The sequence below is a fragment of the Peromyscus eremicus genome, chromosome 4 (genome assembly GCF_949786415.1).
Source record: "Peromyscus eremicus chromosome 4, PerEre_H2_v1, whole genome shotgun sequence".
Lineage (NCBI taxonomy): Eukaryota > Metazoa > Chordata > Mammalia > Rodentia > Cricetidae > Peromyscus > Peromyscus eremicus.
This window is the reverse complement of record NC_081419.1, coordinates 151,785,890-151,809,046: the sequence shown is the minus strand read 5'-3', so window position 1 is coordinate 151,809,046 and position 23,157 is coordinate 151,785,890. Positions and strand designations below refer to the sequence as shown.

At 44.7% G+C, this 23,157-nt stretch overlaps 1 protein-coding gene across 8 annotated transcripts in view; it reads left to right on the top strand.

Annotated features, from left to right (window-relative positions):
* Positions 1–997: 997 nt before the first annotated feature.
* The window catches only part of Tcfl5 (transcription factor like 5), a 29,653-nt gene continuing 7,493 nt past the window's right edge, over positions 998–23,157 (top strand). For 2 of the 8 annotated variants that reach the window (XM_059262085.1, XM_059262090.1), the window contains exons 1-5: positions 998–1,611; positions 2,480–2,663; positions 3,100–3,262; positions 5,247–5,490; positions 8,387–8,528. In XM_059262085.1, coding sequence (XP_059118068.1) covers positions 998–1,611; positions 2,480–2,663; positions 3,100–3,262; positions 5,247–5,490; positions 8,387–8,528 — 1,347 coding nt within the window. The other 6 variants (XM_059262086.1, XM_059262088.1, XM_059262087.1 and 3 more) reach the window with 6 other exon arrangements.

Here is a 23,157-nt window from a genome sequence, read left to right as displayed (position 1 = left end):
CATAGGATTATGAGGTGATGCTATCTCCATTAAGTATACAATTATGACACTAACTTTATGGGCAAGCCTGTGGTGCACTTTCTTGATTGACAATTGATGTGGGTGGTCCCAGCTCCCTTAAGTTACTGCTCTGATTTCCCTTAGTGATGAATTGTTACCTAGAAGTATAAGATGAAATAAACCCTTTCCTCCTTAAGCTGATTTTGGTCATGCTGTTTTACCACAGCAATAGAAACTCTAACTAAGACACTGGGTATAAAATATAGTGATGCTATCTTTGCTGGGTATAAAAGAGTAGCTCAGCATGTGAGAGGTCTAATCCTCAGCTTGACTAAAAGAGAATGAAAAACTGGAGTGTATGTTGCATGGTACTCCACATAAAGCACCCAAAGTAGGTGACTCCAAGGCCTGGGCTGGACACAGGAGGAAGCTGGACATGGCCAGTAAAGAGCATGGTAGCACTACAGAAGCATGGCTAGAAAAGGGTGTGACTGGGTCCACAGGGTTAACTGGGGCACCCTCGCAGGAGCAGGGGCAAGTAGCCTGCTCCCTGGCAATGAGCCAGGAGTGGTTAACCAGGGATTGGTGGGGTGGGGGGTGGGAAGCCAGAGACAGACATCGGGCCAATGGGAGAGCTTTAAGGGGGTGTGGTCTAAACTGGGCGTGGCCACACGGGGCGTGGCCTGTCCCGGGTTTGAGCACAAAGGTGCAGTGGACCCAGGCCCCACAGGGAGGGGGGGCGGGGCAAGCGGGAGGGCAGTTGGCGGGGGCGGCGGGTAACGGAGGGGCGTGGCCCAAAAGGGGTGGGGTTACCGTTGTGGGCGGGACTGCGCAGGCGCACTGTCCCTGCGGTGTTAAGCGGTTTCCCTCCCCCAACGGCGCGCCCGCGGTGGCCGGCGCGTCGTCTGCGGAGGCCGCGACCCCGCCTCGCCGCCCGCCCGCGTCTGCGTCGCCGTCCCCGCGCCCGCGCCCCGCCGTTGGGCCGCGCCGCGCCGGCATGTCGGGCCCCGGGCCGCGGGAGCCGCCGCCTGAGGCAGGCGCGACGGGCGGCGAGGCGGGCCCCGAGGGCGCGGGCGGCGGGGACGCGGCGCTGGGCGAGCCGGGACTGAGCTTCACGACCACCGACCTGAGTCTGGTGGAGATGACGGAAGTGGAGTACACGCAGCTGCAGCACATCCTCTACTCGCACATGGAGGCGGCGGACGGCGAGCTCGAGGCACGCCTGGGCTCCGCGCTGCTGGCCGGCCCGGGCGCGGGCTCGGGCGCGGCGGGCTCGCTGGCGCCGGCGCCGCCCGTGTACCCAGTGCTGTGCCCGCCGCTGGCGGCCGACGCGCCGTGTCTGGGCCACGTCGACTTCCAGGAGCTGCGTATGATGCTGCTGGGCGAGGCGGGCGCAGCCGAGAAGACGCCTGGCGGCGCGGACGGGACGCGGACCCGGGCGGACGGCGCGGCCAAGGAGGGCGCGGGCGGCGCGGGGCCCGACGGCGCGCCCGAGGCCCGGGCCAAGCCGACCGTACGCGTCCGCCTGGAGGACCGCTTCAACAGCATGCCGGCCGAGCCGCCTGCGCCTCGCGGTGCTGAGCCCGGCGAGTCGGGCGTGGCGCTCAACAAGTGCGTGCGGGGCGCGGGGGCGTCGGGGAGGAGGGGCCTTCTCACAGAGCTGTTGCCGGCTGAGGGATCATTCTGGGCACCTGCTGGGTCTGGGTGGATACCTGGAAGGGCTCCGGCGGGGCCGCCTCTTGTGTCTGGGAGGATACCTGAACGTGGTCAGCAGGGCTACTTCCATGGCTGCATGGACACCAGCCTTTCCCAAAGATCTTTGGGAAGTTCAGTGTAAAGGGGCAGGCAGTCTGGGTACTAGATATAGGAGGTCTCATGCCGGCTTGCTCTGAATTAACCTGAGGATGATTCTGGAAGCTGCACACTGTGCAAGTGCTGCGTGGCAATTCTAAGGAGTACCTTGGGGCTTGTGGACCTTTGGGCTGTCTCTACACCCCCCAAAAAGGAGAGGAAGAGTTCTGAGGACTGTACCCTTTGGTTCTGTCTCCCCCCTGAGTGCCATGGGGAGCTGCTCTGGCCTCCAGTGCAGACTTGGACCTGTGGAGTGGAAAGGCAGGAGTTTTAAGATTAAGCTGAAACCTGTGGTAGTTCCTGGCCCACTTAATGCTCTCCCAGGTAGCTGTTGAAGACACTGACTCCGCAGTTTTCCGCTCACCCAGCTGTCCTGGTCTTGTCCATCCTTGCCAGATTTGGAGGATGACAGAGATTGGTGTCAGGGAGTGCTGCAGGCGGGGAGGAGGCAAAGTGAACTTCACCAGCACCACTGGCCAGTGGATCATTCGGGCCACGTCCAGGACTGCTTGAGAAGCAGGGCGGAGTCCAGCATGACCTGTTAGTGGTGGAATGGGTGATGGCAATGTTTCGGGAGCCTCTCCGCCACATATTCCTCAGGTTTCTGGGTTTTCTTTTGTCTTGGCAGTTTGGTAACTCTTATTCGACATCCATCTGAATTAATGAATGTTCCTCTTCACCAGCAACAAAACAAATGTACGACCTTAGTGAAAAATAAAACTGCTGCTGCCACTACTGCTTTGCAGTTCACCTACCCGCTGTTTACAAGTGCCTGTTCCACTGGTGGGAATGCCAGCCTTGCACAGACACAGGTAAAGCTTTTTCATCTGTGTCAAATTCAGGGCTCGTAACTTAGTTTGATCTTGTCCCACGATTTTTTTTTTCTTTTAATGGAACCGGTGACCTTTGTAAGTTGTAATATTTATATTGTTAGGCATTATTAAAAAACCTAGTAAAAGGGCTGGAGAGATGATTCAGTGGTTAAGAATGCATACTGTTCTTGGATCCTAGGTTGGTTCCCATCTCACAACTGCCTGGTAATTCCAGCTTTAGGAGGGGATCCTTCCGGCAGCCAGAACCTACAGTCATGTGCACAAATCTACCCATATACACAGTTAAAATCATTTTTAAAAATCAAAGTTTTTCAGAAAGTTTGAGCATAATTGTATTGAGTGCAGTTTACTTGTGCTGTAAAGAGCTAACATACCCACATATTGATACAATTTCTGTTACTTAATTTTTTTCCAGAGTTCTAGTAACTCATGTTCTATACTGGAAGCTGCCAAGCACCAGGATATTGGACTGCCTAGAGCATTTTCTTTCTGTTACCAGCAAGAGATTGAGTCCACCAAACAGACAGGAGGTAGTAGAAACAAAGCCTTGCCAGAGCAGGTTTGGATTAAGGTGGGAGGTAAGTGATAAATCAGCAGGTAGTGGCTGTGTGTGTACTCTTGACAAGCTGTAGCTGCAGAATATTTAGGCTCTGGTGGGTGGGGACAGGAGAGGACCTTTATATGCACATGTGTAAGAAGTCTTAGGTATTTACCCTGTATTCCTCATCCTCATCTTTGAACTTTTTTCTGAACATCATAGTTGACTCAAATTTTGGATATTTTTAAATTTGGGAGCTTTTTCTTTTCTATTTATTTATTTATTTATTTATTTATTTATTTATTTATTTATTTATTTATTTTTTGAGGCAGGGTTTCTCTGTGTAACAGTCCTGGAGGCTGTCCTGGAACTCGCTCTGTAGACCAGGCTGTCCTTGAACTCACAGAGATCTGCCTGCCTCTGCCTCCCAAGTTCTGGGATTAAAGGCATGCGTCACCACCACCCAGTGGGAACTTTTTCTTAACAGTAAAATGACAACAGACTCACAGACATCTTCAGGTGCCATAGCCACTGAAAGTACTTTGTAGTTTATTTTATTTCATACTTTGTGAGTGATGATGGAGTCTGAAATCAGCTGAAAGCTCCAAAGAAATAGAAATAACACTGTGTCATGGCAGTGGCTGGGCTTAGCCGAGGCCGCTGGATGATTACCAGGTCTGGAGTGTAAAGGAGCTGCCACCAGCAGTTCAATTTCTTGATGGTCACTTCAGCCTCTCCCTCCTTGGGAAAGGTTTTCTTTCAAGAGATAGGAACTATTACTCTTGAAGCGTTCAGAGCGGCTGAGGCAGGATGAGATGGAAACTGCTTCTTCCTGTCAGCCCTCAGTTTTGTTTGTCAATACTTTTTATTTGAAAATCCTTCTGTGAAATATAGATGAGCACTAATGTGGGACTGTGCCTATTACTAAGGCTAAAAGAAAACAGCAGAACTTCTGAATTCCTTTCTCTGTCTCTCTTAAAATGTGATCCAGAAGTGGTGTTAAGGCTTTTTGTGACAAGTGGGAAAACATATCACCTGCTTACTTTCTTTTATCTGATTGAATTTGACTTATTTTTATACTATGTGCACAATATGTAAGTGCAAAAGCTGATTTTTTTCTTTGCTTTTTTGTGGAATCACTTGAACATGAAAACATATTTAACTGAATCAGTTAAGTTTTATCCTGAGGTAAAGTATCAATTTTCATATTAGAATAATAATTGGATATGAAGAAAAATTTTTAGTGAAAATATTTGAAACATTCTTTCCATCCTAAATTCTAGAAAAAGAAAATAATGTTTTGATTTCTGTATTCATGGGTAATAACAACTGTTAATTAAAAGGGAGGAGTGGGGGATTTAGTTCAGTGGTAAATCAGTGGTACAGCTCCATGAAAAAGAGAGGAACTGACATAGTTGTGTTGGTTTTATAGCATTCAGAAGGGGTAGATTCTTTTGGTTTGGTTTGTGGGTTTGGTTGGTTGGTTGGTTGATTGATTGAGACAAGGCTTCTCTGTGTATTCCCTGTCTGTCCTGGAACTTACTCTGTAGGCCAGGCTCAGAGATCCACCTGCCTCTGTTGGGATTAAAGGCATGCCCTACTACCACCCAGTCAGAAGGGGTGATTTGATTGTGCTGTAGGATTAGAGCTCAGTGCTTAGTGCTCAGACTCTCTGCCATTATAGCTCCTTGTTTTTTTTTTTTTAATTTATACTTGTTAATGTTAGAATATTGGATTGAAATGCAAAACATGTCTATGCATGGGTGAGTGCACAGGCACAGTCAAGAAAGAAAAGGAAAAAAAAAAACAAAAACAAACAGTGGTGCACACCTGTAGTCCCAGCACTTAGGAGGCTCAGGAATTCACTGACATTCTTGGCTACATTGTGAGTTAAGGCAATACTGGACTTTGTGAGGCTCTTTCTCAGAAAAAAACAAGATGCCCAACAAAGATAGTCTACATTAATGGGAATGAGTTAAGAATAAAAAACTAAATGACGGCTTTTTTCTTCTTTTGCAAAGAAGAAGCGCTATGTAAACAAGCAATCAATAAGAGGAATCGGAGTAGAATCCGCCAGTTGGACACAAGTGTGGAGCGAAGAGCCCTTGGAGAGATTCAGAATGTGGGCGAAGGTTCTACAGCTTCACAGGGTACCTGGCAGTCTTCTGAGTCCTCACAGTCAAACCTGGGGGAGCAGACGCAGAGTGGACCCCAGGGAGGAAGGTCTCAGCGTCGGGAGAGGCATAACCGAATGGAAAGAGATAGAAGGTAATATAGTATGGGCTATGGGTTCCATTCATACAGTTGTCTTAGATGTGCTGGCTTTTTGTGTGATAGTTCACCCTCTGTGTGGAGGCTGGGGAGTCTCAGGTGGATTCAACTCTGACTGACTACAGTGGCAGAATACAAGGCAGAATGATCCAAGGTATGTGGGAAGAGCTAGGGAGCACATTCCCAGGAGTCTTCTCCCAGAAGGTTACATAGGACCTCCTAATTGATGACTTCAGGGTTGTGCTCCAAGGGCACCAATGAGGTGCCACCGAACAGGAGGGCTCATTAGAGGCTCAGAGACCATGTTGGTGCCCATCACACGATAGTTCGTATCTGGCACACTCTGAATGCCAGGCTCTCAGTGTGAGCCATGTTGCTTGCAGAGTTGTGGTCCTGTGGGCTGTTCTTCACTAATCTCCCCAAGCCCAAGTTCCCAGACACTAGGAGAAGGCCAGTTTTGTCAGCAGGTCCTTAAGGAGAGTATTGGGCCTTCAAGTTAAACACACATTAGGTAACATTGTAGCTTTGTGTTTTATTTGGGGAAGCCAGATATAGTTGCACACATTTGTGATTGCAGTATTCAAGAGGCTGAGGTAGGAGGATTGCTTCAAGTTTGAGGACAATCTGGGATATACAGTGAACTATAGTTTAGTCCTAAATAGCAAGACCCTACATCCAAAAGAAAAAAAGAAAAAAGAAAAAAACTGTTGGAAAAGAGGAGGTTAAAACTGTTATTGAAGTGAGTTATAAAAGTGAGTTTACCTGTGGATTTTATATGTGCTATTCTAGGTAGTATAAAAGGTTAATTTTTCACTATTGAAGTTGGGTTTTTATTACAGTGTTTAATAATAATAATCAATTTGGTCATTTATGAATATTGCGTTTATATTTTCAGCTCAGGAATAATAGTATTTAACAAGATATTATTGTGCATTGAAGTTTAATTATTAAATAACCCAAGGTGATTTATTGCTTTTTAGAGGATGTGTTAAAACTAGATAGATACCTTTCTTTTTCTCTTTTTTTTTTAAAAACAAGGCTGGCCTCGAACTCACAGAGATCTGCCTGCCTCTGCCTCCCAAGTGCTAGGATTTCTTCATTTTTAGTTAAAAAAAATTTTTTTTATGTATGAGATGTTTTGCCTGCATGTATATTTGTACACTACTTGTGTGCCTGTAGAGGCCAGAAGAGGGCATTGGATTCTGAGTTTAGAGTTACAGGTGGTTGTGAGCCACTATGTAGGTGCTGGGGATTGAACCTGGGTCCTCTGGAAGAGCAGCTAGCCACTGGGCCTTCTCTCTAGCTGTGTAATTCTTTTTTTTTTTTTTTTTTTTTTTTTTTTTCGAGACAGGGTTTCTCTGTGTAGCTTTGCGCCTTTCCTGGATCTCACTCTGTAGCCCAGGCTGGCCTCAAACTCACAAAGACCTGCCTGCCTCTGCCTCCCAAGTGCTGGGATTAAAGGCGTGTGCCACCACCACCCGGCAAGCTGTGTAATTCTTTATGAGTGTTTTGCTTACATTTATGTATGTGCCTGGTGACTGCTGCAATGGTCAGAAGATCCCTGGAACTGGAGTTACAGATGATTGGGAGCCACCCTATAGGTGCTGGTGATCAAATTGGGGTCTTCTGCAAGAGCAAAACATACTCTTAACGGCTGAGCCATCTTTCCAGCCCCATTGCATTGCATTCTCTTTTCTTGAGGCAGGGTTTCCCTCTATAGCTCAGGCATTTTTCTTGTTATACCTGTACACAGGTTATGTTATACCTGAGGGACTTCCTTTAGCCTACTGTGAGTTGTAAATCAAGTACTGCTCACCCTGATGTGTGTTTAATGAGCACATGTGGGATAGCTGCTCTGTGGAATTCTTGACACCCCCTGCCTGGTTTAATGGCTTCCAGTGAGTTCTGTGCTTGAGTATCTATGTCATCTTTAGGATAGGGTTGTTAATCTACCACACATACTTGAGGTCAGAACTACTTGAGCTGATAGGGAAGGAGTTGGGCCCTCTACTAGAAATTAGAGTGCATCCAGAGTGTGCTAGCTGCCATTTGACTTGAGGTGTGTGGGTGTGAAGATGTGTAGTGCACTGTACCGTGTAACTGTTTGGGTCAGCATAGTGAGGGCTTTGCTTATTACTGGATGTGATATGTAAAGCTTAAAACAAGGTGTGACTTAATTCTCTCAAGAAGCTTTTTTTCAATGCTGGTGATGGAAGCCAGGGCCCCATGGAATAATAGGCTAGCATTCTACCACTGAGCTTCATCCCCAGCCCTAGCCCTAAATTCTCTAAAAAAGGACGTTTATTTTTATGAGATAGGGTCTCATTACATAGCCCAGGCTGACCTTGAATTTATGATTATTCTGCCTCAGCCTCTGAGGTGCTTTATTATAGGTGTGTATCATCATGCCCCATTCAGTCTGGAAGCTATGCATGTGCCTGAGTACATATTTCTATACATGGGAAGCAAGTCATGATTCCTGAATAACAATGTGGGGTTGGCTCTGGAGTTCAGTGCCCAGTACTGCAAGAAAATAAAAACAATGAAAAAAAAATTACTTGCCCAGAAATTTTGTTGTTGAGTTGAGGGATTTGCAGTCATCCCTGGTATAGAGAGCTAGCCCATGAGAAGTAAATATTTGAGAAAGTGTAGGGACTTGGAGGCTACTGAGCCACTACAGGTGCTCTGGTGACCATGGGTAGTGATGGCCTCTGTAGACAGATATTCAGTGGCAAAGTGCCCACTGGCTTACGTGAGGCTTTCAGGTGGTACACACCTCCTAGCCTTCAGAGGTCAGCTCCATACATTCTGCTTTCTTTGAATGAATAATGAACTCTGTTGCTCCTGTACTTCACCAGCTGTCCTGTGTGATTACTGTGGATTTTGACTGCAGGCGCAGAATCCGCATTTGCTGTGATGAGCTGAATCTTTTAGTTCCATTCTGCAATGCAGAGACAGATAAAGCAACAACCCTTCAGTGGACCACAGCATTCCTGAAGTACATTCAGGAAAGACATGGGGATTCCCTTAAAAAGGTGAGTATTCATGAAGTGGACTTCAGTGTTCCTGAATGGTGTTCAGTGAAGATGGGGATTTTCTTGACTGAAAAGGCGGGCAGAAACTTGAGAATTTTCTGTTGTAGTTGTCAATGTTGCCTCTGATCCCTTCTTCCTAGACTGCCTTGGGTATCCTGGACTCTGAGGTCAGATATGAAGTCCAATATGAAGGGAGTTCTGCCTGTTGATGTCACTTACTAAAGTCATAGTCACAGCTGAGATTTTCTTATGAAATATAGATGACTGTCAAATGTCAGTTGTCAGAATCCAAATTTAGTACCTGTTGTGTGCAGTGTATTATGTTGGGTCTGAATGGCATTCAGGACTTGATTTTTTTCTCGCAGAACCTGATAAGGACAACAGATATAGTTTAGTGGCAGAGTATTAGCCTAGTGTTTGTGAAGCCCTGGGGAGGGGAAAAAATGAAAGCTAGAATAGCAAAAGTGGGAGCGGGGCTGGGAGGAGCAGATAAACGCTGAGTCAGTAGTCTGGGCGTCTACCTTCAGGGGGGTCAGAAGGCAATTATTAGATTTCTGTGGTGTATGTAACCAGTACAGGCTGAGCCTTTGATGCCCACACGCTTCTTGTTCCTTGGGGACTGCTGGCACTCTGTTCCTTTCTTTCCACACATGGGCTGCAGTAGCTGGCCAGCCTTCTTAGTTCTGCAAGGACTGATGCTTGGTTTGGGAGTTGGCTTAGCCCTGGGACGGACTGGTGGAAGAAAGGGAACAATTGTGGGTTGGTTCTGTGCTGTGCTAGGTTTTGGCCTCAGAATTCTGGTGGTCACAGCCTATGGCCTTAGAGAAGTAAGTGAAGTCCTGATATATTAGGGTTCTCTATGGGAACAGAACTGATAGAATGAAAGGGAGATGTATTAGAATGGCTTACAGGTTGTCTTAGGGTTTTTATTGCTGTGAAAGACACCATGACCACAGCAACTCTTATAAGAAAAACATTTAATTGAGGGGGCTCGCTTACAGTTTCAGAAGTTCAGTCCATTATCATGTCGGGGAGCATGGCAGCATGCAGGCAGATGTGATGCTGGAGGAATAGCTGAGAGTCTTATATCTTGCAGGCACCAGGATGTCAACTGACTGTCACACTGAGGGAAGCTTGAGCAAAAGAGACTACAAAGCCCACCCTCACAGTGACACACTTCCTCCCATAAGTCCACACTTTCTAATAGTGCCTCTCCCTTTGGCAGCCATTTTCTTTTAAACCACCACATTCCACTTCCTGGCCTCCAAAAGCTTATAGCCGTATCATAATGCAAAAAAATTCATCCAGTCCAACTTCAAAAGTCCCCACAGTCTATAACAGTCTCAAACTTGTTTCAAAGTTTAAAGTCTCTTCTGAGATGCATGCCCATCTCTTAACTGTAATCCTCCTATAAAAATCAAAATCAAAAAGCAGTTCACATACTTCCAACCTATAATGGCACGGGATATACATTACCATTCCAAGATGCAGAGAACAGAGCATAATGAGGAAATATTGGACCAAAGCAAGACTGAAACGAGCTGGGCAAACTCCAGATTATGCATCTTCATGTCTCATGTTGAAATGCTCTTCAGATCTTCAACTCTGTTCAGCTTCTCTCTTGGGCTGGTTTCACTTCCTGTTAGCAGCTGTCTTTGACAGGTATTCCACAACTCTGACATCTCTAACATCTTGGGTTCTCCAAGGCAATCTAGGCTTCAACTTCACAACTTCACATAATGGCCTCTCTAGGCCTCCATTTAGGGAGTCCTAAATGGCCTCAGCAGCTTTATTCCATGACTGCTTTCTTCTATCCTTAACTCTAAAGCCAGAACCATGTGGCCAAAGCTGCCAAGTTCTGCTGCTTGCTGGGACTGGAACACGGCCCCCTTCATCAGCTTTCTGTTTTCCTTCACTGCCTAAGATTGGCTGTCCGTGAACTTGCTCTTTAGACCAGTCTGGCCTCTGCCTTCCCAGTGCTGGGATTAAAGTATGCCTCACCACATCTGGCTCTAAGCTCTTCTTTAGTTCCTTTTCACAAGTTGGAAATGTAGCTGGGTGGGGTCTTGCCCTGAGTTCACCACTCCCTTTATTCCATCTCTTTTTTTTTTTTTTTTTTTAAATTTTTATTTTGCAATACAATTCAGTTCTACATATCAGCCACAGATTCCCTTGTTCTCCCCCCTCCCGCCCCCCTCACCTTCCCCCCAGCCCGCCCCCCATTCCAATCTCCTCCAGGGCAAAGCCTTCCCCACAGACTGAGATCAACCTGGTGGACTCAGTCCAGGTAGGTCCAGTCCCCTCCTCCCATGCCGAGCCAAGGGACCCTGCATAGGCCCCAGGTTTCAAACAGCCAACTCATGCAATGAGCACAGGACGCGGTCCCACTGCCTGGATGCCTCCCAAACAGATCAGGCCAATCAACTGTCTCACCCACTCAGAGGGCCTGATCCAGTTGGTGACCCCTCAGCCATTGGTTCATATTTCATGTGTTTCCGTTTGTTTGGCAATTTGTCTCTGTGCTTTATCCGACCTTGGTCTCAACAATTCTCGCTCATATTCCATCTCTTAATTTGTTTATCTCCTTGAACATAGGATTTAGCTCTATTCCACTTTCTGTTGCTCTTTTTCTCCTCAAAATTTACCTTTTGTAATTTACCCTGCTCAGCTTGCTTTTTTTCATTATAAATCTTCATTAGAGTTACCAGTAATAACCACATGAAAAAATCTAGGCTGTTTTGAGATTTCTTCTGCCAATGGAATTAATCTAAAACTCTTCACTTTAGCCTGAGGCAGACTCTTTGGACAAGGGCAAAAGGCAGCCACTTTCTTCACCAAAATATCACAAGAACAAATCTCTAGGCAACATACGAAAATTCTCCTCCTCCTGAGCCCGACAGTTCAGATAACTCTTAGCACCCTGTCTTTATTGCTCCTACTAGTGTGACCCATTAAGCAGTGCTTAAAGCATCCCACTGCTTTCCTAACCCAAAGTACCAAAGTCTAAATTCCTCCAAACAGACATGGTCAGGCCTATCACAGCAATACCCCAGTCCCTGGTACCGACTTCTGTCTTAGAGTTTTTATTTCTTTGACCACAGCAACTCTTATAAGGAAAACATTTAATTAGGGGGGCTCGCTTACAGTTTCACAGGTCCAGTGCATTTTCATGGCAGGGAACATGGTGACATGTAGGCAGATGTGGTGCTGAAGGAATAGCTGAGAGTCCTACATCTTGCAACAGAATGTCAACTGACTGTCACACTGAGGGAAGCTTGAGCAAAAGAGACAATAAAGCCTGCCCCCACAGTGACACACTTCCTTCAACAAGGCCACACCTCCTAATAGTGCCTCTCCCTTTGGGGCCCATTTTCTTTCAAACCACCACACAGGCCATGGTCCAGCTAATCCAGCAATGGCTGTCTACAAGTGGAAGGTCCAAGCATCTTCAGTACACACTGGAATACTGAAGAAGTAGGCTTTAATGCCAGGGAAGAAATGGAACTGACAGCAGGAGTAAGCAGGCAAAGAGAGCACACTTCCTTTTTCCATGTCCTTTTTTGTAGGCTGCCAGCAGGTGTGGTCCACATTAAAGGTGGATCTTCCCACCTCAAAAGATTTAGATTCAAAGTGGATTTTCCAGTTTGAATGATTTAATTAAGAAAAAAAATTAAAAAAAAAATCCCTCACATATGTACCATCTGCTTGGGTTTTAGTTAACTCCAAATGCAGTCAGATTGACAACCAAGAATAGCCATCACAAGTCCACCTCTTGTCAACTTGACACACAATCATATCTCCTTATGTCATGCTTAATTTCTAAATGAAAATAACCAAGTCATAATTACACCTAACATGATAGAACTATTCCCAAATACAATTGCAAATGTATCATATATTTAACCAGGTCATAAGTATGCCTAACATGACATAACTATTCCTCATATAACCACAAATGCATTATAAATTTAGAATAGGTGGCAGTGCCCCTTGAGGGACATCCTTTTAGTATCTCAAATATGATAACAACTGATATTCTGTTAATTGTTGTTACATTATATAGTAAAAATACCAAGGAAAGAAAACACAATTATCTGTACAAACACATTAACAAAATATGACAAAAATATTCATGTCAATTATAATCATCGTTTCTTCAACTGTTCTCATGGCCTTAGCTGATATTTATAGCTAGCTTTCTCTACTACCCATTCTGTATTTCCTCCAGTATATAGTTACCCTTGTAAAAGGTTTTAAGTCTCTCTGGGGAAGGATCGAAGAAAGGCTAACAGTAAAACTCCTAGGTAATTTATCAAGGTCCTTCCTCGGGGACCTGGCCATCCCTTCATTCAAGGGGTTCTGGGTCTATAAACTGTCTAAAGTCTGGAAATTGGTTCATGGGCAGAGATTCCGTTTGCCACAACCCAATTGTAGCCTTTTTTCATTGTTAGAGAATTTTTTCACTTATACAGATCAAACAAAAATGCAGTAGGCTTGCCTGTTTCATTCTTGGAAACACCATGATTGATTAGCCAGTACCAAAGGTCTATACTAATCATGACAACATAAAAGTCATTTTGTTCTGACCATTACAGGTCAGGCCATTATGGATGTTGCTTTGTCTATGCTGCCCATTATGATAACTGAGATAACCTTGCCTTTGGTGATTCAGTGCTGCCATCAGGCCCCTGATACCCATTACATTTAATTCATCCAACTGAGTAGCAGCATCTCCAACCCTAAGATGTTGTTGCACAAGTTTGAAAAGGTGAAAACAAAGCTCTTCAAATGTGCTGGTGCCCCTCTCACTATTTTGTGTCTTGTAGGATTAGTGAAGGCATGCCTTCTGGGCCTGCCCATTGTGGAGGATTAGGTTTTACACAGTGTACCCACGCTAGCATTGCAGTTTCCCTGGATGTTAGTATCCCTTCATCAACACTAAGCCAAGGGATATCAGGCATCTCCAACTCCTTTTCAAAAGCCAACGATTCAAGCAAATTTGACACCTTTTTTTTTAAACTGTGTGAGCTTCCCTATTAAACCTAGAACCTCCACTCAGAGGGCCTCTATCAATCAACTCAGCCTGATCCAGTTTTATGTTCCTTCCACCAGTATCCCACACCCTTAAAATCCATTCCCACATATATTCCCCAGACTTCTGCTTGAACTAGCCAACTCATTAAGCTCTTTAGTATTGTAGTATAGTGTTCCTTCTCATGGACTACACTTTCTATTTCCCCTTTAGGGGCCTGCTTAGCCTTCAGTCTGGTTATAGGTCTAAAGGCAGCTATTGGCAAGTCCTGAGGGACATCAGTGTTATCTTGCCTGGCATTTGTTGTTGTTTGTTTTTGCTGCTTTTGGGGAGTCCAACACCCAGCTCCCAAATAAATCACACATGGAGGCTTATTCTTAATTATGAATGCCTGGCCTTTGCTTGGCTTGTTTCTAGCCAGCTTTACTTAACATAAATTATCCCATCTATCTTTTGCCTCTGGGCTTTTCCCGTTCTCTTACTCCATAGCTTGATGTGTAGCAGGGTGGCTGACCCATGATGTCTTCCTCCTTCTCTGGCCACTTCTTTTTTTCCTCTTAGATTTCTCCTATATATCTGCTCTGCCTGCCAGCCCCACCTATTTTCCTCTCCTGCCTTGCTGTTGGTTGTTCAGTTCTTTATTAGCTCATCAGGTGTTTTAGACAGGCACAGTAACACAGTTTCACAGATGTAACATAAACAAAAGTAGCACACCTTAAGATAATCTACTATAGTCATTTCCTTCAGAGAAAGTCACTGCTGGTTTAGCAAATGATGAAGGATTAATTTCCTTAGTCAAAGGTGGAAAAGGCAGTATTTCAGGGGGTGGGAGTAATAGTTCATCTTCTGTGGAGGGTGGAGAGATTACTTCCTCAGGTGAGATAAACCCTTGAGAATCTGAGGGTTCAAAGTTCTCAGTTTCAATAGGGTCCTTCCCACAAATCCCCATTCCAAGTTACAGGAGTCCATTCTTTACCAGTTAATGCCCTTAATTTAATTGCTGACACACTCTAAGGCTGGGACTTGGATTTTCTCTGTAATTCAGTCAACCTTGTAATGAGGGCTTCAGTTTGATTTTTCACATCTTGAGCTCTGTGGCTGCTGGAGAGAAGTTTCTCTTCTAGGTCACTTAGAAACCTTTAGACTGTTTATGCACATCTGGAGCTGGTCAATTTATCACTGAGTCCATTGTTATCTTTCACCGTATTCTGAGATGCTAGAAGTTGGTTAATTTTATCATGAAGCTCATTCTTTTCCTTTGTCAATTTATCCAGAGATGCTAGGAGCAACCAACCAGCATCATCATTTTCCTTATTTTTCCACAAACCCGTTGCCTCTCACAATTGATGAATCAAGACAATCAAATGCATTTGTCCACTTAAGTTTGCAAAATAGTTCACTCCAAGTACTCTTCAAGTTTCCAGAAGAGGCTTTAGTAAATGGAGAGACTTGAGTAACTGTAGGTGTTGGCAAGTTGGAAAGCCTATTCCAGGTACTTTCAAAATTCATCCTTATACTTCTGCTGCTGCTCTAGAACCACTTTTGGCACCAAAATCTGTATTAGTCAGGGTTTTCTAGAGGAACAGAATTGATAGAATGAGTCTACATATATATTATATTCTATAGATAAATATATGTAAAGGGGATTTATTAGAATGGCTTACAGTCTGTGGTCCAGCTAGTACAACAATAACTGTCTACCAGTGGAAGGTCCAAGAATCCAGTAGTCGTTCAGTCCATGAGGTCTCAGCTGGTCTTCAATACACACTGGAATCCTGAAGAAGTAGGCTGTAATGCCAGTGAAGAAATGGACTTGCCAACAAGAGTGAGAGCAAGCAGGCAAAGAGATCAAGCTTCCTTCTTCAATGTCCTTTATATAGGCTGCCAGCAGATGGTGTGGTCTAGATTAAAGGTATACCTTCTCACTTCAAAAGATCCAGATTAAAAGTGGGTCTTCCTACTTTGAATGATTTAAGAAAAAAGCCCCTCACAGGTGTACCCAGCAGCTTCAGTTTAGTTAATTCCAGATGTAGTCAAGTTGACAGTCAAGAATAGCTGTCACACCTGGGTACTGATTTTGGACTCATGTTCTGCAGAGCCCAGCAGGAGTGTGCTGGAGAATGGGTTCAGATGGTACAGCAGACCTGGAGCCTTGACAAGGGCCCCGTGAGAGGCCTGCCAGGGACCCAGCCACACTGAACTGGACCTTGCAATCTTTGTCTTTGTCCCTTTCTATCATCTGTGCCTGAGTGGTGTTTACATCTGTATAATGCAGCCTTGTGAGCGATTTTTAAGTCCACCTGGAGCACACTTAGAGCACTGCTGCTTACTCTAATTGGATCTCTATGGTTATTGGTAACATTGTTTGCTAGAATAGACTGCTGGTCTGTCTTAAAATAAAGCTTTACTGTTTGTTAAAAAGATTTAGTCTTTGGCTTTGTGTACCTATTTGTGGTAAATTGTTGATTTAATTCAGTCCAAAAAAGTGTTTATAATTTTTTAAATAAAATCTTAAGAATATGCTCAAAAGATCAGGCTTTTAAAACTAAGGATTTTCTTATCTTTTTAAGATTACAATATAATTGCATCATTTTCACCTTACCTTTCCTTCCAAACCCTCCTATATATCCCTCCTTGCTCTCTTTTAAATTCATGGCCTCTTTTTTTATTCATTGTTACATGCATATCAGTATATATGTGTGTGTGATTCATAAATTTCTAAGTATATAAGTTGCTTAATCTGTATAATGTTATTTGTATATATGTTTTTAGGGCTGGCCATTTGGTATTGGATAACCCATTGATATCCTCTTCCCTGAGAAGACTATTATATTTCTAGGCTATTTTTGAAATTTTGTCTCACTGAACTTGTAGATGATTTCTGGATCAGATTATAGGGCCATCATTGGTGTGAACATACTCAGGCTTGATTGTTTCCATAGTAACTTTCCCCTTCTTATTTGCATGTATATTCTTGTTCTTTAGGATTCAGTAATGAGAGTTTTAAATGTTTTTTTTCCCCCAAAATTTTGTTAGTACCCATTTTGCTCAGATCTTTCCTAATGTAACAGGCACCTACTCCAGATTCTAGGGATCTGGTGGAGATGATAGCCCCTGCTGGTTCAGAAGGAGACAGGAAACAATAGTGAGTGGCAGTCAGATTCTGCCATAGAGTAGAAGCCCTTCTAGGGCCAATAGGACTGCAGAGGAGCTTTGGATTTGAGTCAGGATGTGCAGAGGCTGGGGAAAGGGAGTTGCAGTTGCAAAGATTTTTCAAGTGGAGGTGCTGAATGTCATGGCTGAGGAGAGCAGTGACTACAACCTCACTTCTAGGGTTGAAGGGGGCACAGGATTGTCAATTCAGAGTGCAGTGATTCTGGGGTCTTCCTAAGAACTAGAACCCCTGAACAGATTTTGGCGGAGAGATACATGGTCAGAGTACATTTTATATTCATTACTTGATATTGGTGAGCTGGTAGGAGGCTGCAGCTATAGCTCTGGAAACAGACTCAGCCAAAAGGTCGTGGAGAGAATGGCCCCCAACTCAGCATTGCTGTGGTATAATGAGTGTGGGACACAATGGAAAGGTGTAGGGTTGGCTTGCAGCCCATCTTTGGCTGGACATGCTGTACTTTTGGGTCTGGCCAGCTCCTAATGGAGATGCAGAGGTGTTGGCAGATGAAAGTATGATATAGGTAGATGACCACTGCATGACAGTGTTCTAACAAGCATGTGTAGAACCATGAATACCTGTGTGCCCATCACCTAACCCCTCAGCTGATGTGCTATTACTTCATTTTTAATTTTATGTTTAGGAGTGTTTTGCCTGCATGTATGTCTGTGAACCATTTGTGAGCATGGTGCCATGGAGGCCAGAAGAGGGTGTTGGATCCCCTGGAACTGGAGTTAATATGGTTGGGACCAGCCATGTTGGTGCTAAGAATTGAACCTGGGTCCTCTGGAAGAGCAGCCAGTGCTCTTAACCACTGAGTCACCCCCCACCCACCCACCCACGAACAATTACAGGTTTGGTTCTTCATCTAGAAAGGTTTCTACAGAGGCCTCACAAAGCTGGTGGCAATGTCTAATACCCAGTCTAATACCACATTTCTGTAAGGATTCTTTTAAGTTGTTCAAGACAGGGTTTCTCTGTGTAACCCTGGCTGTCCTGGAACTCACTCTGTAGACCAGGCTGGCCTCAAACTCACAGAGATATGCCTGCCTCTGCCTCCTGAGTGCTGGGATCAAAGGTGTGTGCATTGGTCTTTTGCCTGAATGTATATCTGTGAGAGGGTGTCAGATCCCTTGGACCTGAAGCTACAGTTGTACACTACCATGTAGGTGCTGAGCATTGAACTCCAGTCCTCTCTGCCAGTGCTCTTAATTGCTGAGCCAGCTCTCCAGCCCCTCTGTAAGGATTCTTCCAGTGACCTCTGTTGAAGTTTTTAGTTGTTTTTATTTTTGTTTTTGTTTTTTGTTTTTTGAGGACAAGGTTTCTCTGTGTATCCCTGGCTGTCCTGGAACTTGCTTTGTAGACCAGGCTGGCCTCAAACTCAGACATCTGCCTGCCTCTGCCTCCCAAATGCTGGGATTAAAGGTGTGCACCATCACTGCCTGGCTTAGAGTTTTTGTTTTGTTCATCCTGTTTCTCCCTCACTATTCAACCATGACTTATGAACTGTATTTGATTCTGCCCTTCAGTCTAAGCGACTAAAATCCCATCATCCTTGTTTATAGTGGCATTGAGGTTTGAAGAGATCTGGCCAGTGGTCTGAAATGTCCCCTTCTTGATTTGGGTTACTGGTGGTGATTTTTTTAGTTATAAAGTAATTTCAGACATAAATATCACAAGAACCCGTCTAGGCTTACTCAGTGTCCAGGTTGCTTGTGTGTCTGAATGATCTGTTAGAATTATGGATGCCATCTTATACCTTAGTTTTCCATTGTTTGCCTTTTGTACATCTTACATAAGCAGAACACTGTGGTCAAGATTAGCATGTGGAACATTGGTGGGCACTGTTACCTAGCACTGTTAATGTTTACATTTTGTTCCTTGTCCCAATAATGCCCATCTCCACAGCTGTTTCCCTGGTTGGGATCTAGTCCAGGGCCACTGGTAGGCAACATTTTATTGTGATGTGAAAGGCTATTAGGGATTTGTGGTTATGAACCTCAGCAAGGTGTTCAAGGCTGCTGAGCCCCACTGCCATCACATGGCTCATCTGCTTTGCCTTCCTCTTGTCACCAAGGGAGGAGTCCTCTTTGCTATGAAGTCATACCTTCACTTGGTTATTCCCAGACCCTGTCCTGACACACAGGTCCTGACCCCAAGCATTTTCCCCTAATTTAATGAAAACCAATGCTATTTTTCCTAGTGTTCTAGGGAACTCTTTAGGTCCGTTGCCCCCTGCTCGCACTGCCTTGTTCTTTGCCCTCCTTACTGATAGCTCAAAACCACCTTATGTGCCCCCTCTAAACTTCACCCTTCTCTGAGGTCTCCTCCTAGAAGCCAGAGAGGGGTCCAGGGGGGCCTGAAGACATCTCTTGGCTTTCTGCACTGGCTTCTAGGACATCACCCTCCGGGGGTCCACTCCTCTGAGTCTGTCTTTTCCTTAGCTTTTTAATTATGGACCATCCCTAGCTTAATCTAGGAGCCTGGACCTGAGCAGCCAAGGCAGGTAAAATGTCTGCCCTTTGCTGTGTAGTGTCCACTGTTTGGATAGACAGTCGTGTGCCTTCCTGAGTCTAGAGCCCCTCTATCATCCTTTCTAGTCTAGACTCAACCTTTTGCTCTCAGGGTAGGGAAGATGCCCCTTGCAGAGACAGCACCCAGTGTTTTTGAGTACCATCTTCCTTGCAGAGGTTCTGAGGCCCTCATGGCAAGACTCTTGAGGGTCTATGCCTACCATTGACAGCTGGCAGCCCCTGGCCTGTTTGCCTTCCAGTACTGCTGTGTCTCATGCTCTGATATGCATAAACCAGAAGTTGTATTGTGTATATGATGGAGAATGTGGTCCATTAAACTTCATCCTTTATGATCTCATCCAAGTACAGCCCCTGCTGCAAAACAGACCCACACCAGGTAAGTGTCATTTATGCAGCCTGTGGGGTGGCCCTGCCTGGGTGCACTGGGGAGCTGAACTCTCTCTACCACTGACTTCACCAGATGCTGAGGTCCAATGTGGAGTTGATACAGCAGGTAATAAACACAGCTTCCCAGAGAAGAAGAAAAGACTGCCACTAGCATTGGATGGGCTCTGCAGTGTGGATGAAGAACCCAGCAGCTAGAGCTTTTGCTGAGGCTGATATAGTGTCATTTGCCACAGCACAGCCTGTGTTCAAGGGCTCAGGGTTGGGACATGTAGCTTGATGACTACAAGTTTCTAAATGTCCTCATAAGAGCATGGTTGGCACAGATGGAGCAGTAGGAAGCCAAGAGATAGAGTCATACTTCTCAAATACTCTCGAATTCTCAGGAAACTGCTGTTACAGGATTTTTTCCCTCTCTAGAACATGCCACCAGAAGTACCTATCGGCCACCCAGCAAGTACCTATAACTTATATGTCACTAAGTGGCCAAAATTATGCAGTGCTCTGTTCTAAAAATAAAGTGTCTTGCACAAAATAACCCTGTACTCCTTGTCATGCTCTGTGCCTGCCTTGCCCATGGACTATTCTGGGTCCCTCCTTGCTGAGGGCTGTGCTCCAGCTTCCTTGATTTATTCTGTATGCATTAATATTTTTTGTCAAAGTTTGCTTTTTATTAATTAAATACCCATCCTTCCTCTGTCCTTCCCAAATTAAAAATTTATGTTCTTTAGTCTCTTCCTAATGAGTGCATTTAAAGCAAACATTTCTTTTTTTCTTTGTATTAGGGCTAGGAAACAAGACCTCATAGCTCATGTAGCCCAGGCTGGCCTCAGACTCTGTGTAGCTGAGGTTGACCTTGAACTTCTGGTCTTCCTGCCTTTTCTTCTCAAGTGCCAGAATTACAGGCAGTTTATGCTGGGGATTGGACCCAGGGCATGAGTACCTCTCAACTCTACCTTCCTCTCAGGTCTACTCCCAGAAGCATTTAGTTACTGTTCTTATACTGTTCAGCCAGAGATGGGCCCAGGCAGGCCCTCAAGACATCCCTTGGCTTTCTGCACTGGTTTCTAGGACATCACCCTCTTGGGGCCAAGGATGTGACTCAGTGGTAGAGCACTTGTAAGGCCCTGGGTTTGATCTCCAATGCTGGAAAACAGAAACAAGACAATGAGATACCACTTCAGTATCAATCAAATATCAGGAGAACAAAACAAAATCTGAAAATAACCAGAGTTAGGAAAGACCTGGAGGAATTCTAACCCTTGTGTGAGCCTTGATGGTGAAATGTGAAGTAGTGCAGCTACTGTGGAGAACAGTATGGTAGTTCTCTGAACAGAACTGCCAAAAGACCCAGCAATTCCACACAGTGTAAATCCAGGAGATTGAAAACAAGAATCAAACTGACATTTGTCTCTGAGCATTCACAGCAGCAGTGCTTATCAACAGAGAGTGGACAAGCAGAATGTTTTGTGGACACCCATGGCAATGTTCAGCCATGAGAAGGATTGACGGTCTGACACCTGCTGTATGGACACTCCTTGACAAACTGGGTGAGATAAGCTAGTCACCAATGTGAGGTCCCTGGATAGATCTGACTCAGAGATGGAAACTTACTGGTGTGTGTCAGGGCAGGCAATGGGATGCCATGGTTAATGAGGACAGAGTTTCTGTTTGGAATGATAAGAGACATTTTGGAAGAAGCTTCTGGTGACGGACACTGTACTGTGTTCTTAATGCCTTGGAATTGTAAACTTGCGAGTGGTGAAAACACCAAATTTTACTATACATATTTGCCAAAGCAGGAACATACAAACCTAGATTTATGAGTCTAGAACACTATACATAAAAAAAAAGAAAAAAATTTCTAAACATGAACAAAAACAATAAAACAGTGAAGGCCCACATCCATGAACCCAGCCAGCCTCCTCCCACTTTAGTGAGTTAGAGCACCTCCTGCTATTTTCTTTCATTTGTAGACAGCTATTCCGATGTCTGCCTCTGCACTCATTTGTGTATTTGAATTGAAATCCAAATACTGGTCCCTTTCCTCTCAGGGTCACTTATCTTGTAGGAATTCCCACATTCTGCATTTCACAAATTCATAGAAATGGTTAACTACTTGTTTCCTGCATCTTCTAGACTAGCCTTCTTGAGTGTCTCCCCCACCCTCCCAATACTTGGGCCATCAGACTTGGTGTAGCTATCTGGTGACATTGAGGCCAACCTTGTGTTTAGGGGCCCAGCCTTGTGGAGACTTTAGACCTAAGGCCTTTTAAAAGGCAGGGGAAGCCGGGTGAATAAGCAGAGACTAGCAGCCTGCAGGGAGTTGCTCTTGGTCTCACTGTGTGCAGGGACTGTACCTAGTCCTTTGCTGACTAAGTATCCTCAGCAGTGTGTGTGAAGGGACAGCCACCGACCTGGATACAAACGATGAAAATGGTATATTTTATGTTTTTTAACCATAAAAATGGCCATTTTGGCATATTCTCAGACACTGAGAATTTACTGGAAAATCTTTTAAAAAAATACAGTATAACCGCTATTGAGGGAAATTTTTGTTTTTTCCTGTTTTCTCACATACCTCCTTACCAAGGTGTGACATTTGTGATACCTTAGCTCATACTTTGAGATACTTTACATGGCTCCTTAATTTCAGCCTCTTGTGCTTTTGAAACTAGCAGCGTTCACATCTTTGAACTCAGTGCATTAATGATCACTTCTTGACTTTAGGAATTTGAGAGCGTGTTTTGCGGTAAGACTGGCAGAAGGCTAAAGCTGACCAGACCCGAATCCCTGGTGACCTGCCCTGCACAGGGCAGTCTGCAGAGCAGCCCCGCCATGGAGATCAAGTGACTGGACTGACCCAGGACCTGGGAGAGAACTGCCGTTCTTTCGGCATCATACACATGCCTGCCATCCCAGAGCTCAGCTCTGAGTCCTCAAGAGGGATGCAGCTCCAGTTGGTGGGACTCCAGTAAGGACTTTGAGAGCACATTTTGTGAAAGTATTTATCTAAGCAAAATACTTACCCACTAATGTCCAGATGACCATTTGAGGATGAAGACATCTTGATAATTAGTAATTTTTCAATTACCTGTCCGACACCATCATGTGTTCTTAACATGATAACTTAAAAAAAATTAACATCCTTTGTAATTTCTTGAGTCTCAAGACTAAAGAAAACATTGCCGTTTACTTATTTTGTTTACTTTTTAAATACGCCCCTTTAGCAATTGGAAGAAGATAAATTGTTCTTAACTAGAAGAGGTTTGGAAACTTTATTTCATTTGTTCTATCACCCCCCTATTTCCAGTCTCATGGTACTCTGTATTGGAAAATGCAGTGCCATTTTAAAACTTTTTGCTAAGAATTTTCCAGAGACTTCTTTTAAAGCTCCTTTTGCCCATAAACATTTTCTCAGTAGATTGCTTCAATGCCCACATTTCCATATTGTGAGTCATTGCTTTATGTGTAATAAATTGTATGTTTGGAACAGAGGTTTCCAGT